At 43.3% G+C, this 14402-nt stretch overlaps 1 protein-coding gene across 7 annotated transcripts in view; it reads right to left on the reverse strand.

Annotated features, from left to right (window-relative positions):
- Positions 1 to 14402, reverse strand: part of FANCA (FA complementation group A) — a 35586-nt gene that overhangs the window by 5801 nt on the left and 15383 nt on the right. For all 7 annotated transcript variants that reach the window (XR_014589054.1, XR_014589055.1, XR_014589056.1 and 4 more), the window contains exons 18-36: positions 13588 to 13676; positions 13105 to 13165; positions 12963 to 13012; positions 11791 to 11867; positions 9841 to 9945; positions 9117 to 9259; positions 8565 to 8635; positions 6950 to 7049; positions 5972 to 6171; positions 5435 to 5531; positions 5001 to 5177; positions 3866 to 3939; positions 3259 to 3387; positions 2704 to 2770; positions 2299 to 2465; positions 1609 to 1714; positions 1428 to 1487; positions 926 to 1030; positions 593 to 705 (exon numbers count right to left, since the gene is read on the reverse strand). Coding sequence is in view for 2 of the 7 variants with exons in the window: in XM_083851773.1 (XP_083707899.1) it covers positions 593 to 705; positions 926 to 1030; positions 1428 to 1487; positions 1609 to 1714; positions 2299 to 2465; positions 2704 to 2770; positions 3259 to 3387; positions 3866 to 3939; positions 5001 to 5177; positions 5435 to 5531; positions 5972 to 6171; positions 6950 to 7049; positions 8565 to 8635; positions 9117 to 9259; positions 9841 to 9945; positions 11791 to 11867; positions 12963 to 13012; positions 13105 to 13165; positions 13588 to 13676 (1991 nt within the window). In the remaining 5 variants the exon portion in view is untranslated. The remainder of the gene's footprint in view (positions 1 to 592; positions 706 to 925; positions 1031 to 1427; positions 1488 to 1608; positions 1715 to 2298; positions 2466 to 2703; positions 2771 to 3258; positions 3388 to 3865; positions 3940 to 5000; positions 5178 to 5434; positions 5532 to 5971; positions 6172 to 6949; positions 7050 to 8564; positions 8636 to 9116; positions 9260 to 9840; positions 9946 to 11790; positions 11868 to 12962; positions 13013 to 13104; positions 13166 to 13587; positions 13677 to 14402) is intronic.

The raw sequence follows: 14402 nt of genomic DNA on the forward strand, positions 1-14402 counted from the left end.
CACTACTACAGAATCAGGTGGTTACTGCCTGCAATCATCTGCAAGGAGATTCTTACGCTGAATTCCCAGCTTTTAGTGAAAAGCTGCAGGACACTGAACAGACAGCAGATTTACCACATGGGAAACAACACAGAGGGAAGGATACAGCAGAGAAGCAGTCAGTAGTTTCAGGAGACCAGAGATTGACCAAATCCAGGGTGTGAAACCAAATCCAGGGTGTGAAGGGTGCGGCAGCTTCAGGGAATGACTCAACACTGTGCTAAAGGCTATTTCCAGTGTTTGTCTAACAGGGACTCTGCCTTCCAATCTCCTCTAAAAAGATTCTCTTCTCTTTATGGTGAAACACTCTGACCCACATTACACAGAAGGCCAGACTAAATGATTATAATGACTCCTTCTGAGTTTAAACTCTACAAAGGAATCTGTATATAGCTGTCCCACAAGCCTCAGACCGCACTAGCATTTCACACTGCCTGCTGAACCCCAGCCTGTCTCAGAGAACAGGCTTCCTGCGTGCTGATCCATCACAGCCAAGCTACCTCGCAGCAGGTTCTCCTGCCTGCAGCTCCACATTCAGGTTCCTCATACACACCCCGTAGCTGAGGACTGGCATTCCCTCAGCCTTTCCAACTCTTCTGCAAGCGGAGCCCCGAAGAGTCTCTTCCACTGAGAGCAAAGTATTGGCTCCAACCGTGGCCACCAGAGCTAGGGAGAAAGCCAGAAACCAGCAGCATTAGTGGTGGCATACTTGGTAGCTGTTCGTAATAAGGTGTGCAAGCTATCTCAGCCAGCTACCGAGAAACTGTTTTTTTTTCCCCCCTTAATAGAAAATCCCACGATGTACATACACACATAACTAACATGAGAAGTTTCACATCCTGGAAATGCAAACTGAGTTATATATGAAAAAAATACGAGCAGATACCACTGCAGAGAAAAGCACAATGGGACATTTGGCTTGACATGTTGTTAGAACATCATTGACCGCTTCTGCTGATTCTTCGCAGTCCAAGCTGGCATTCAGCAGGCCCTGGAAGAGGATATAATACAAGATGACTGCACACCTATGTCTCTGCTGCTCTGAAGTACCTCCCAAACCCAAATGTAAACTAATCAAAAGTAACTGTAGGGGTCAGCATGGCCCAGCAAAAGAAATGTGTTCAACAGCTTCTCTTCCCCCCCTCACACACACACTTTGCTGCACTGTATTAAAATTAGTCTCTACCGTTACTTCCTCCTGTTAATTCTTTTCACCGCCCTGGACTACTGCTCGTCTTTATGTAATTTACACCAACAATTCTCAAAACAGCTGTGAAAGGAGCACATCTCACTGCTAAGAATAGCGTACGTAGCCAGGCATCCTGGTAAAGGAACGTCTGCTCTGGCTAGCAGGAACAACAGAGCAGAACGACAAAAGCAGGAGTTACCCTGAAGAAGTGGGCGGTGATGTCGTAGGGAAGCGCGTACCCTCTGGAACAGACGTTCTTCTGTGGCAAGATGAGGAGAGAAGAAGTTTGAATGCCTCTTAACTTCTGTCATAAACCCATGTTTAAAGATCTTTAGCTAGAGCATTTGCCAACAAGAAGTTGTTTGGCTAGCCACACATACCAGCTCAGAGTTTACAAAATGAAAAAAGTCTTCACAGTCCAACATTGTTTTCTTTCCCTTCCGACAAGTCATGATCAGAGTGGATGCAGGGAGCCCTACCAGAATCCTTAGGCAGGAGAGAAAAACAAAATCAAAGCTGCCATCAAGAAGAGAATCTGACTCCACACTCTCAGGACACGAGACTTTGATATTCAGGAGAGTTTGTGAGTATGTCAGACATGACAGAGCTCAAACATGTTGACAGAAACTGTACCAGGAATTTTTCCTGTTGACCAGAAAGGAACTTGCATTTCAATGAGATATACTGACCACTTTCAAAGATATTATCAATGGATCAAAAATGGAAACGCGCTCTTAAGTTACAGCAGCAAGTAATTTAATGATGGTTAATGCAAGCGATGGCATTAACGGTGCTGCTGGCTGTAAACAGAGTCCAGGAAGATGTGTGGTCTTTGAAATCCAGTCTACTGACAGGGGCAACTTTTAGCCCACGATGGCACACAAACCCATTTAAACTACGTGGGTGCTACGGAATAACCATCCCTTGCACAGCTGCTGCCAGGACTCGGTGTCATTTCCACTTGCAGTGGGATCTGAGGGGAGGCTACCTGACTGCACGAGCACACAACATAATTCCTCTGAACAGCAGATCTGGTCAAGGTATTCCCAGCCGTTCACGTCTGCATTTACCTTCTGTGCAACAGCAGCTCCTGCTGCCTCCACAACTGCTCACCCAAAGCAGAGTCATGCCTTCTGTCTTTCAATCTCTCCTGAAGAATCTTAAACAGGAAGTGTCTCTTGGCATCCAAACAGCCAGAAAGCAGCTTTCGCCTACAGCCCAGCTCAAGTACCATCTCCTAAACGAGGTGGGGCAGGAAAAAACAGTGTTTATCAGGGCTACACGTTAGTTTGCACTCAAACCCCCTACGATTCTCCAAAGTAATTCAAAGAGATCAATATCTGTCTATTTCCACACCGCTGCCCACGTCTGAGAACTGAGCATCGGCCTTACTTACACGGACATTTTAGGAAAAATCTTTGCCTGAACAGATTCAAGGATTGAACGCACAGATACGCATTAAAATCTGAAATCACCTGCAACTTGCAAAGAATATCAGGATTCACTGACATCTTCAACTGGCCGTAGCTACCCAGGTCCAACCTGAAATGAAGAGACATTACCAGGTAACTATCCCTTTTAGGCCAGAAAGGGAACATAATTCAAAGAAAAAAAATAATCAAATGGCTTCACATGAGCATAAACGTCTATATCAACATTCCTTAAATAAGCTGTAGATGTAACTCTCCTTTAGCCCTTCCCCTCCTTATTTTCCAGCTTCAGCCACTTCCTCAAGGGCGTTGATGCTTGTCTGGCCAAACAAATCTGAATATAAATTTGACGTAAAGCCAGACAAAGTAGGAACTATCTGTGACTTCAGCCCCAAACCTGTCACCTAAAGCAAGACGCAAAGACCAGTGAATCATGCAGAGAAACCTCCCAGCTTTCACATGCAGCCAGACCTGTGAGAAGGGAATCGCTTCCACTCAGGAAAACATAGCCCCACGTAAGACAAGTTCACAGCTCCTAGCTTGCAAGGCCATTAGCAGAACTATTCATTCTGCAGAAATGCAAGTCGTGAAACGGAATACCTCTGTGAGAAATCCAGAATGGTGTTGATAATAATGCCACATGCCTTTTCCAGGTCTCCATCACAGCCACCAGAAGCAGAAGGTGCTGGAAGATACCACTGATAGATAGCCCAGTAATGGAAATCCTGTCTGCAATATTGAAAGAGAAAATAGGGAACCATTAAATTGCTGTGATAGATTTCCTTTACTTCACTATAAAAGGAAGTTCAAGCACCAAGTCACATGGAGTGACAGACACAAGCATGCAAGTAAGTGCCAATATAGGTAAAGCCATCCACCAGACGCCACATGTCCAGATGTCAGCTCTCTTGCTTCTGGAAACAGGGAGGTTTTATGAAAAGTCACGTGGAAGGACTGCATATGCAGGCCAGAGGTCATCTTGGTGAACTTCCTCAAGGTAAAACACACAGCTCACTCCAGCATTGCGTGAACTTTGCAATTCATTGCTTTAGCCTGTAGTGGACAACAGGCAGTGTGTCCCACTGCAGCTTTCTTATTTACTTTTGTTGTTAACCTCCTGGTCTTCAAGGCTTTTTCCTAATCTGAGTGGGAAAGACTCTTGAACTAGTCCCACTATAATCTGGGATTAAAACGTCTCTGCACTTGCCTTTCTGAAGCAGAAAGAATATCCTTTTCAGGGTGCACTTCTAGTTCCAAGAGCAGCCACTCTCTGAAAGATAACTGGGAGGAGAAAAAAAAATTAGATAAGAGAGCAGATCAGCAAGGCAAGTAACTTGTGCAGAACAGCTGCCTTCTTTCCAAAATAAAATAAAACCCATCTTCACCTATATCCAGACACAACCCAGTGCAGATTGAGATATTAAACTGGAGGCATCAAGCCAAGGAAGTTACAGTAGCATTTCCCTTGCAAGAAATCTAAGCTAAAAACCTACAGGAATCTAGAAATTTACTGAAAGCAAGTCTATTGAGAATCTCGTTCACAAACACACCGCTTTGGCGTTCCCAAAAATGCCCACGTTCTTAAAGTGTAGATACTAGAACGAACACAGGTTAATAGAAACGTACTCTAAAATGAACAAAGCAGCAGCATAGGCAGGCTGGTATAAGCATCAGAGAAAGGTTAGAATGCAAAGGTGTTTTAGTCCCGTACTTTAACCTAGCAAAGCGCATGGAATCATTCTAATAATATGACAAACTCCTCTGCACAAACTGGTTTTTACATGAACTGGGTTAAAAAAAATGCAATCCTGTCAAATCAGATATAATGCAAGGATGGTATAAAGAGAATATCTGATATGCTAACCTGCTTCATAGCAAGGCAGAGCCAAACAAGCCAAGATACACAAGTGGTTCCGGAGAACACTGACATTTAGACAAAGCATCAAAAAAACTAGAAAGTATTTTCAGTGACTTGAGTCATCATCACTTTGTAGACTGCACGCAGTGGGAAGCTGAGGTGAGGGAGAGGCCTTTTCTCTACAGCTCCTGATAATTTTCTTGTTGTATACTGTATCACGCCAAGGTTTCAAGTTTTGCCATAAACAGGACAGAGAAGCTTCACCTCAGGTTATCCATTTCTGCCTTTTCATCATCACCATCAAAACCTACAAATAACACTGAGTACATGACGTAGCACACATCACGTCTCCCCATTGTCATACCAACTTTTCAGGTATCAGATTTTTTACACAAAGCTTGTATCAGCAAAAAGGAAATTGTAAATGGCAGATCTGAAAAATGAGAGTCCCAGCATGAACTTAAGGCATGGGAAATATTTTTACCTGGAATGCTTTTTCCTTCAAGAGCTCTTGAAACCGTGCTTGCTTCCATAAACAGAGGCTGGCTCTTCTGTAGTTTAGAGAGGGGCACGACAGGGAACTCCAATTTAGGTCAGCTTTACCGTCCTCGCACGTGATTCCCCGGGCTTCCAAGCTCAGCCGTGGTACAATGTACTGCAACTGAAATAAAGGCAGAAAAATTCTGCACTTTTCCACAAAAAAAACAACAACAAAACAAAAAAAAACCCACTGCAACGTCTGTTCGTGTGAAACTGCCAAACAAGCAAATACACAAAATGGTAAGGTAGTAGGGTGCCAAGATGCATTTTTATGTAGCTTTCTTTGTACAAGTTATAGTTCCACGGGAGTCTGCAGCGGGAAGTTGAACTGAGACTGATTTTTCTCATGAGCAATAGCAAAACACTTATTCCTTTTACCTTTTTAACAAGGCTAGGAGGAACCAAGGGACATAAATCATCACGAGAAAAGGATGGAAACTTGCACATCAGATAAGATACTGCTGCAGTGCAAAACCTGATCAAGAGAGAGAATTCAGTTATCTGGCTGGTTCAGTCATCCCTCTTCCCATTCACAAAAGTTCAAAGTCAAAGCAAAGATCAAGTTTTAAAAATAGTTTTAACCACCACGTTCAAAACCCGTTCGCTTTTGGGGTCTTTTCTATTTATGTGCTCCCAAAACCAAGTACATTAATGGCATGAATCACCAGCGACTAAACCAGACCTTTGAGAGCACCCAGGCAGTCCTTTCTCCAGCAAGCAACAGTCATCGGGATGCTATTTCACATGGGTTCGCCATCAGCCCGTTTCTCTGTGTAGTGCCTCTATGCAGCACCTACACCTAAACACGCTCTGGAAATCCTCCACAAGAACATGGGAGCTCTCCCAGCACCCCTCCTGTGCCAAACCTAAGCCATTGCCCAGGGAAGCAAGCACGTGGGGGATGTACGACCTCACCTCATGCAGAAGGAGAACGACTCTTTCGTCCTGCACACCAGCAAGCAGCTCCAGTACTCAGAAATGGAAAGGACCCTTTCAGCAACAGGCTGAGAAATCCCCAAATCAGCTTCCATTTCAGGAATTAAAGACCTGGATTCACTTAAATGGATCACAAAAGCAGCGAGTCCTAAAATATGAGCATCGTTCAGGGAAGGACCCTGCAAGACAAACAAAAGAATCGGAGAAATAAACGAATCTCACTTGTAACAAAACAGCCATTTGCAGAAAAATCTCAGAATTAATCAAGTAGCAGAACACTGCATCTGCCCATCGAGCAATTCAGTGCAATGATACCAATTCAGCAGATGAGAGGCACCAGGTAAATTAAGCATGTTCTTCCTTCCTTCATCAACCTGCAGCTAAATTTGTACATTTCTATAACAGAGTAACTTGGAGCAACTAGCTGTAATTTCAGCCCAGCAGAATTTGAAACTCTCAAGACTTTTTAGCTTCCATGACAGCTAATCTGGTCTATCAGACTTTCAATTTCTCACTTTCAGTATCACTGAGTAAAGGAAAATAAAATCAACAGTTCTTTAAAAGAAAGCCACGCACTGCTGCAACTCAGACTTGGGGTCTTACTTTTATTTTTAAAAGGGGTTTCTAGTGAAATATTCCATATGGAAGTTTGGGAGATAAGCATCCTACTATTTTTCTTTTGGATCCATTCATAGCCTGGTTTATTTTAGCTTCCATTAAAACACATCTCAATGAATTAACCTGCTACAGCAGCACTTCTGCAGGAAAACATTTAGCTCACGTTCCTAAGATCAAGTCCAGACTATTTTTCTGAAATGAGAAATTTTGGAAGCCTGAAAACTAGTGAAGTCCCTCCACAACGCAGTCCAGACAGGTACATGCCTCACAGCTCAGCAAATGGAGCCAGGCTAGCCTTTAGCACACTATAACCATAGGATTCTTGCTTGGAAAACTAACCTGGTGATAAATAAGCTGACAGAGCCTGCCCAGAAGGGCAGGTATGAGACTTCTGTGTCCACATATCATCTTCACAAACAAGGAGAGACATGGGCCCTGCCTGTAGAAAGGTAAAAACCACATGCTGATTTTACTGTTTTTATCACTAACACAGTAAGAGTTTTTTTTTTTTTTCCTTTAATGGTTAGACACAATGAGCCTGAGCCATACTTGTCCATAAATACAAGATAATTATAATTCCATTTACAGGCTCAAAGAAAGTGTCATTTTTAGAGCATCTGAGCTAAGGACCTCTACAAAGGCACAAACTCCACCAGAGCCCTGCATCAAATAACTGACTATATAGTCAAAGAAGAGTTCTGAAATGACATCAAGGAGGGGAGGAAACCGCGCCTGGGGCAAAGACAGCTTTTTCAGACAGAGAGCACAATGTGAGCAGAGGCAGAGCAATAAACGGGAACATAAAACAAAGCAAGTGTAGAAAAGAAGCAATATGACAAGGTCCCTGTTAAAAATAAAGGAAGGGAAGGGCTTTCCTATGGAGCATTCCCGCTTAGCTGACAGAAAACAAACCATCTTCAGGGGATATTGGATGGGGGGTTGGGTTTAGAAATAATTTCCTGGAATGCTCTTGTTCATCATTGTTCCTTTTCATGTGGGTTTTCAAAGCAGATTCACCTACACTCCTGTGTCACCAGGGCAAACTACTAGAGAAGAGAGGTAAAGATGCACTGGTTGCCGAAGCATGCTGCGCTCCAGAGAGGCAGCTACCCAGCTCAACACCGTCAGCAGCTGGGATCCCAGGCAGTTTGTCAGTACCCTGGTGTTTTCCACCAAAGCAATTTCCACTGACATGTTGACTGTTAACATTGACAGCCTTCTGTCACATCATGAAGGAGACGGCATTAATAGAGTCCTTCCAAAGAAGGCTCACAGTGAAGGACGAGTGCTACCTTTCCCTCCTCCTGTAGCTCATTTAGGCCAGAGTCAAACCGAGTCACTTGCAGGGGGAAGAGGAGAAGGAAGATGGAGAGGAAGTGTATCAGCCTGCTCTTCCTGTGCCCATAGCACTTCCGTCTCACTCATTTTGCATTAGATACGGCATCGGGGATGAAGAGTGAGGTGCCTGAATCTGCAAAAATCACTGAACATGCCAAAAAGACCCCTGTGCACCCTGTCAGAAGACATTCTGACATTCAGAAGACATCTGAAAACATTCTTCTGACCTTTAGTGTCAGCCAGCAAGTAATTACCAGACAAAAGGAAAAGTTTGCTTCACTCCCCATCCCTCACTGCTGAGCTGAAAGCACCAACCTAAGCACGTAGTATTTGCAGAAGGTTTTAATGCACTGTCACAGAGAACAAAGCAGAGCCAAGTGCCACCTTTTTTTCTGAAGAAATCAGTAACAAAAGAGGAGAAGTATGTTTTATTTATGCTTGCACATCAAAGCGCATTAGTTCTTAGATTACTAAACTCAGAATAAAGCAGCCTGCTACTCCCAGTCTGGCACAGTAGGTATGAACAACCAGAAGTCCCTCCTGGCCCCTAGACAAATGTTGGAATTAGAGTGTATTAACTAGTTTTCATTTCCCTGCTCTTTTACTTGCATCTTACCTGTCAGGAGGGTTAAAGTAGGAAGCAGCAATTAGGTTTTGGCAGAAAGATGTCAGCAGAAGATCAACAACCTGGAACAAGAGACACTGCTATTTCCTCCTTGTTGGGCTGGATATCTAGGTCTAGTTTTGTGCTCTGTATACTTTATGTTTTCCAACATTAAAACAAAGGAGACAAATCTGTAAATGGTATTTCACCACCCTAAGTTTTACAGATCCACTGGCACTAATAAGAGATGGAAAGTTAAGCCCATAACAGCCCAGGAATAATCTCAACATACAATGAATATCTAGGCAAGTCTGGTGAGGAAAGCCAAGCTCATCACAGGATTGCTCTAATAGATTCTATCTCTAGATCTCTCCACCAGACATCCAACAACTTCAAGGAGGTTAAAACACAGGTAGAGTCTGTGCAGGGCACTACAAAGCAGACAAAAGGAGAAGTGTATTTCCTGGTAGCCACAGATAAAGCAACCTTTCTCCCGTACTATCCAGATGCCTTTTTACCTACCCAGCCCTACCTATTTCTCATCCCAAGACAGATGGCACTCACACTCTGATGGCAGGGTTCCAGCTTGGGGTCAAAAACATTAACTTGGATTCGAGAATTCAAAGTAGCAGTGTCGTTCGCATCACCGCTGTGACCCAAGACACTTGAGAGTCTGTCAGAAATCAAGGCAATCTGTGCTGGCACATCTGCAAGAAAGCAACAGGAGAAGACGAGAGTCAGGACAGAAGGCATGAAGGATTTACAACTCCACATAACAGGAAGAACAAGTGAAATATATACTCTAATTGATCAGAACCCAAATTATGCAATGAAAACCTTTAATGAGCAACAAATGTCAGCTGGAACATAGTGATCATCACCCTCATTTTAGAAGACAACATTATTTTTTCCTCGCAGTACTATTATGAACACACATCAAGAACCATTTTTCACACCAAAAAGGAAAAGTCTTCAAAAGGCAGGGGTTCAGGTCACCAGGCAAGTCCAGGAACAAAGCTGCCAATCCTGGCAAAGATGCGTGTGGTAGCAAGCAATCATCACAAAGCTGCAGACCTGAAGTTCCCAACTCAAGCACAGGAATTATGTTAGACATGAAAAAAATATCTGTATCCTTCCAGCTATGAATACATATCTGAGAAGGCTGCAGTCTTCAGGTACCAGGGGCAAGTAACTACTGCCATTGCTTTGGCTACCATTAGCCACATTTTATTAATTTAGCTTTTGTAGCAGTCAGTTATGGGTAATTATAGCTTGCCTTCCTCCATACCTTCATATTTAGCCTGGTCCACAATCAGCATCCTTAGTTCAGCCAGTTCAGCCTTCAGCTGCTCAACAGGCTCTTTGGAATGGCTGGTCTCCACTTTTGATTCATCTAGACATATAAGAGAGCAATGCAAGACGTTATTCTTACTTCTGTGCATTACATCAGTTTATGAAATGTATTCAACAGCCTTTGCATACACTTGCTGCAAAAGCAGAATTTATATACTTTTCTATAAACTGTCACAGACCCCAAACCATCAATCCTTCACACACGCAGCTTTGTTTTTACATTCCAGATGTACTACTTGATTAATCATTTATCAGTTTATGCCTCGTTTCAGAACAGAATTCAGTTTTTAGAGACAAATACAGGAAAAAAAAAAAGTCTCCTTTCCGAGTTTCCTTCCTACTTGCTTCAGCTCTCTGCCCCACACAGAACATTTGTTGTCTTCCAAAGACTGGAAGCAGAATCTCAAAATACAGAAACATTGCAATGCAAACATACTATGTCATCAGCTGCTCCTCCAGCCTGACACCATCTTCAGATGTTACATGTTGCTTTATTTTGTTTGAAAGAAGAAATGAAAGGCAATTCCTTTTACCACTAGAAAAGGACTGCCACCACCAAGAAGCCGCCACAGCGCAGCCCCAAAAACCACCCAGTGCAGTTTGTTAGACAGGAAGAGCGTCTCGTACATGGGCCAGAAATAGCTCAACCATGAACAAGAGAAGTAAATGACAAGGTTAAAATTTATAATTGTTATAAACGCATTGTAAAGCAACAGTGAGTGCTGAGTCACTTTTATGTGCGAGAACGAGCACTAACGAACGGGGCAGGTTTAGAGCTGACCAGTACTCAATCCTGCCCTAAATCCCGTGCCAAAGCCCCAGGGATGGATCAGGACGCAGGGGACAGCAGGGGACATAGAAGAGGCTGGTCAGGATGCAGGGGACACGGATCAGGCTGTGCCACTAGAGGTCACTGGCAATTCAGAGACTCCTGCAGAGCTCTGGCCGCCCAGCAGGATCCTGCTGATCCCATGAAGGGATTCTTCACTTCTGCCGGTTGCCAGGACAACCTCCGCAGCCAGGCTGCTGCATTCCGCGCTTCTGTCACGGCTCTTCCGAGCCGCAGCATCCTCAGAAAGCTTCAAACGTCCGGAGTGCCCTGAGCAGGAGTCCATTGCAGACACATCCCTGTACAGGGGTGTATTTACTGCCACCGTGCTGTGGGAACAACCTCTGTTCACCAGCCTGCCCTTTCATTTTGTACAAACCTGCGCTGAGGACGTTGCCCATTTTAAGCTGCAAGGGTTTGAAAAAACCCACTTGCTGAAAGAGATAGGATTGTTCATTAAATAACTATTTCACACACGTTGCGCTGCTAATGGGGCTGCAGGGATGGAATCTGAAATTGGTGGGGGCCCTCCTGCCCACAGACACGTAAGCTATGAACACGATCCCTTTGTTGCTGGCTTCGTTCCTAGCCCCTCCTGTCTCCCCAGCTCTCAGCCACGCACAGTAATCTGTTCTTAAAAAGGCACGAGGGTGAGTTCAGACAGCTCCAGTGCTATTACACGAGGGACGGACACAGGTTCACACCCCAGGCTAGCTGGAGCTGACAGGCACTCACTGCAAACGCTGATTCATGCCGATGTACTGGAGCTAGATTTAAATCAGCTAGCTCAGGCCTCATCTGCAGCCTCAGCACTGCACAGCTCCACACGGACTGCAGAAATCCCACTCAGGCAGGAAAGGCGGAGAAAATAATTACAGCAGTAACTATTTAATACCTCAAGAAGACATAAAGAACACACACATACATATACACATCATTTCCATATAGATTAAAGACCTAATCAGCTGAAACTTTTTGAGAGTTTTTCAATTTATGAGAGCATCAATGGAAACATTAACATTTCTTCAAGCTCATCTGTAAGTAAAATTGTCTTACCTTGTAACATTTTCTCTTTCATAGCACAACAGGCCTGTATATACGTCGAGTACAAGTTTGAGGGTATTTTATCAGCTCTATAATAAAAAGAAAGAGACACTTAATATACCATATAAGCATATTCAAACTTCATCTTTATTAAATATAAGTAGAAAGAACAGCTATGCTATGAAAAATAATTACAGAGGCTCCAAAAAATACAGAGCATCTGAATTATTATTTTTTTTTTTTTAAATCATCACTTGGCATAAGGGCCAGAAATTTATATCCAAGGCTTTCATAGCAAGCATTATAGAAGTATAACACACACTACGCACGGTATACACATGCATTAATACCTATTTCACATATAATATATCTAAGTCACATAACTTACATTCCTATGTGATCATGAGTATTTACACTTCTAAAATGCTAATGTGGAAGAGATCAAAGTTTGACCTCCAATGCTTGCTGGTAAGGAAGAATAATTTAGCAGCTTCTCTTAAAACTTTTAAGTATTTTTTTAAAAAGATTTTTTTTTTTGTCAGACTGGAATTACAGGGCAGGATTGAATGTCTCATTTGTAAAAGGCAGCATTGAGCATTTTTTCTCCATGATGGGTTACAGAGGAATTACTGGATGTAAACCAAAGCGCTCTCTGCAAGGCAGAACAGAGCTTTTAAACATGCACACAGGACAAGCCTGAGTTCTGAGAGGGGCTGCAAGCTCCTGAAACATTACCCTGTTGTCCCTTAAGAACAGCTCAAGAAGCATTATCACACATTTAATTTCCATCTTCCCCTTCTCCCATATCCTCACCCACAGAGGGGGGAGCTTTACACAGTGAGGCTCATCTTCCTATTGAAATTTTGTATTCAGCAGCATCCTCCAAAGTTTGCATGAAAATTTACCTGGCCGGCAGTCAGAGGGCTACGTGGGACTCCTTCTAGATAATAGTTTTATCCATGGATATTGGACTAATTACAGAACTGGAGACATTCACCCATACAGATAAGCTACTGCATCCCCAGCCTGCAAGCCACAAACGAGTCTGGCCACGAAGCCCTGCCAAAAGGGTTAGCCAAGAGGCAGCATTCCGTAAACAAGGTGTCAAAGCTTCCGGTAATCTAATGGAAAGCCAAACGTTCCGAAGACAAAGTCCAGAAAACAACGCTGGGGAGTCTCAATACCTTTTTAAAGAATCTATAAAAGCCATGCACACATCCGGGGTTTTAGGGAGCTGCAAGAGAAAAGCAGGCAGGTTAGGTGCAAATCACCCCTCTACAAACACACTTCTAGGTGGAAGGGTCCAAAAAGAAAAAAAGTACTAACCACACGTGGCCTGAGCAAAGCAGGAAGGAACCAGGAAATGTAATATGGTCGCCTGAAAATACTGAGAAAGAAAATAAAAGACAGCAAAATATTAACAAACGCCAGAGCTGTAACATGCCATTTCATTACCTCAAAAATTAACCTGGTTCCTGCAAATAAAAAAATACTTATGGTGGCACGAATAACCACAATCAAATCAGGTTCAGATTAGCTAATAATTATTCATTTATTTATTTAATTATAGTATTATAGTAATTGTGGACTTCTCTTGCAGGTGTGCATAAGCCTATTTATTCTCTGCAGAAATAGCCTCACTTTAGATGACTACGGAGGAAGTGAGTAACATGGGAAGAATTTCCTAAATCCTCCTTTGCCGACTTCCTCAATTTTTCTTGTTTTGTTATTTTGATTTGGACTTGGCTTTTTTTTTTTCCCCATTATTATCGAAGTTAAAAGCAAGAAGAATTGAGAAGCACACAGTACCTGGCTTCTATCACAGATGTTGGGATCTTCCTTGTATTTTCAAATATCTGAAGGGCTTTTTCAACGTCACGAAGCGCCTGGCCCTGGGGCTGGCTCACAAGCAACAATGAGAGAAAGATATTGTGAGAAATCAAGGATGACAGCAAACTTCCCTGCTTGTTCTTTCAGGGTTAGTAATAGCTGTCTGTGCTGCGAAGCGACCGAACAAATGCAATTGAATAACGAGAACTACCTGATAAGCAGAGTAAAACTGCAGGATAGAGAAACCCAGACCTGAAGCGTCAGCCTGCCCTGGGAAGGCTGTTACGCATAACAGCTCTTCTGGGTAAGCCCAAAAGTCCGTGTAGTTCTGTACCCAACTCCTACACTGACTGCAGCAGATACTCCTGTTCAACATCATTGTTTATTTAGTAGTCCCTCATGGGGACAATATCTTTTCTGTTCTGACTTTGTTTTATTGTTATTCCGTATTACTTCATACACTTGGAATTAAGACTCATAATCTTCACTTCCAGCCCGTGCTGCTAGAACTACACTCCAGGCAGAAGGAATGCTGCCACAGGTGTCTCGTGTTTGAGCCGTGAGACATCTGAAGACTGCAACAACCTGTGCCAATTTCTTACCTACCAAACAGACAAGTCAGTCTATCAGCAGAGCTAATGCAGAGCCATTTCCTGCAAACCTGTCTTCTGCCTCTCCCCATCTCACTAACCTCATTTCCCCCCACCATACAACACCATTAGGTTGTCCTTTGTCCCTTAAATCCCCACCAACGGAATCGTCCATTATTTTCTACATCCCACAGCACAGGATGG

This window comes from Anser anser, assembly GCF_964211835.1.
Source record: "Anser anser genome assembly, chromosome: 11".
Classification (NCBI taxonomy): Eukaryota; Metazoa; Chordata; class Aves; order Anseriformes; family Anatidae; genus Anser; species Anser anser.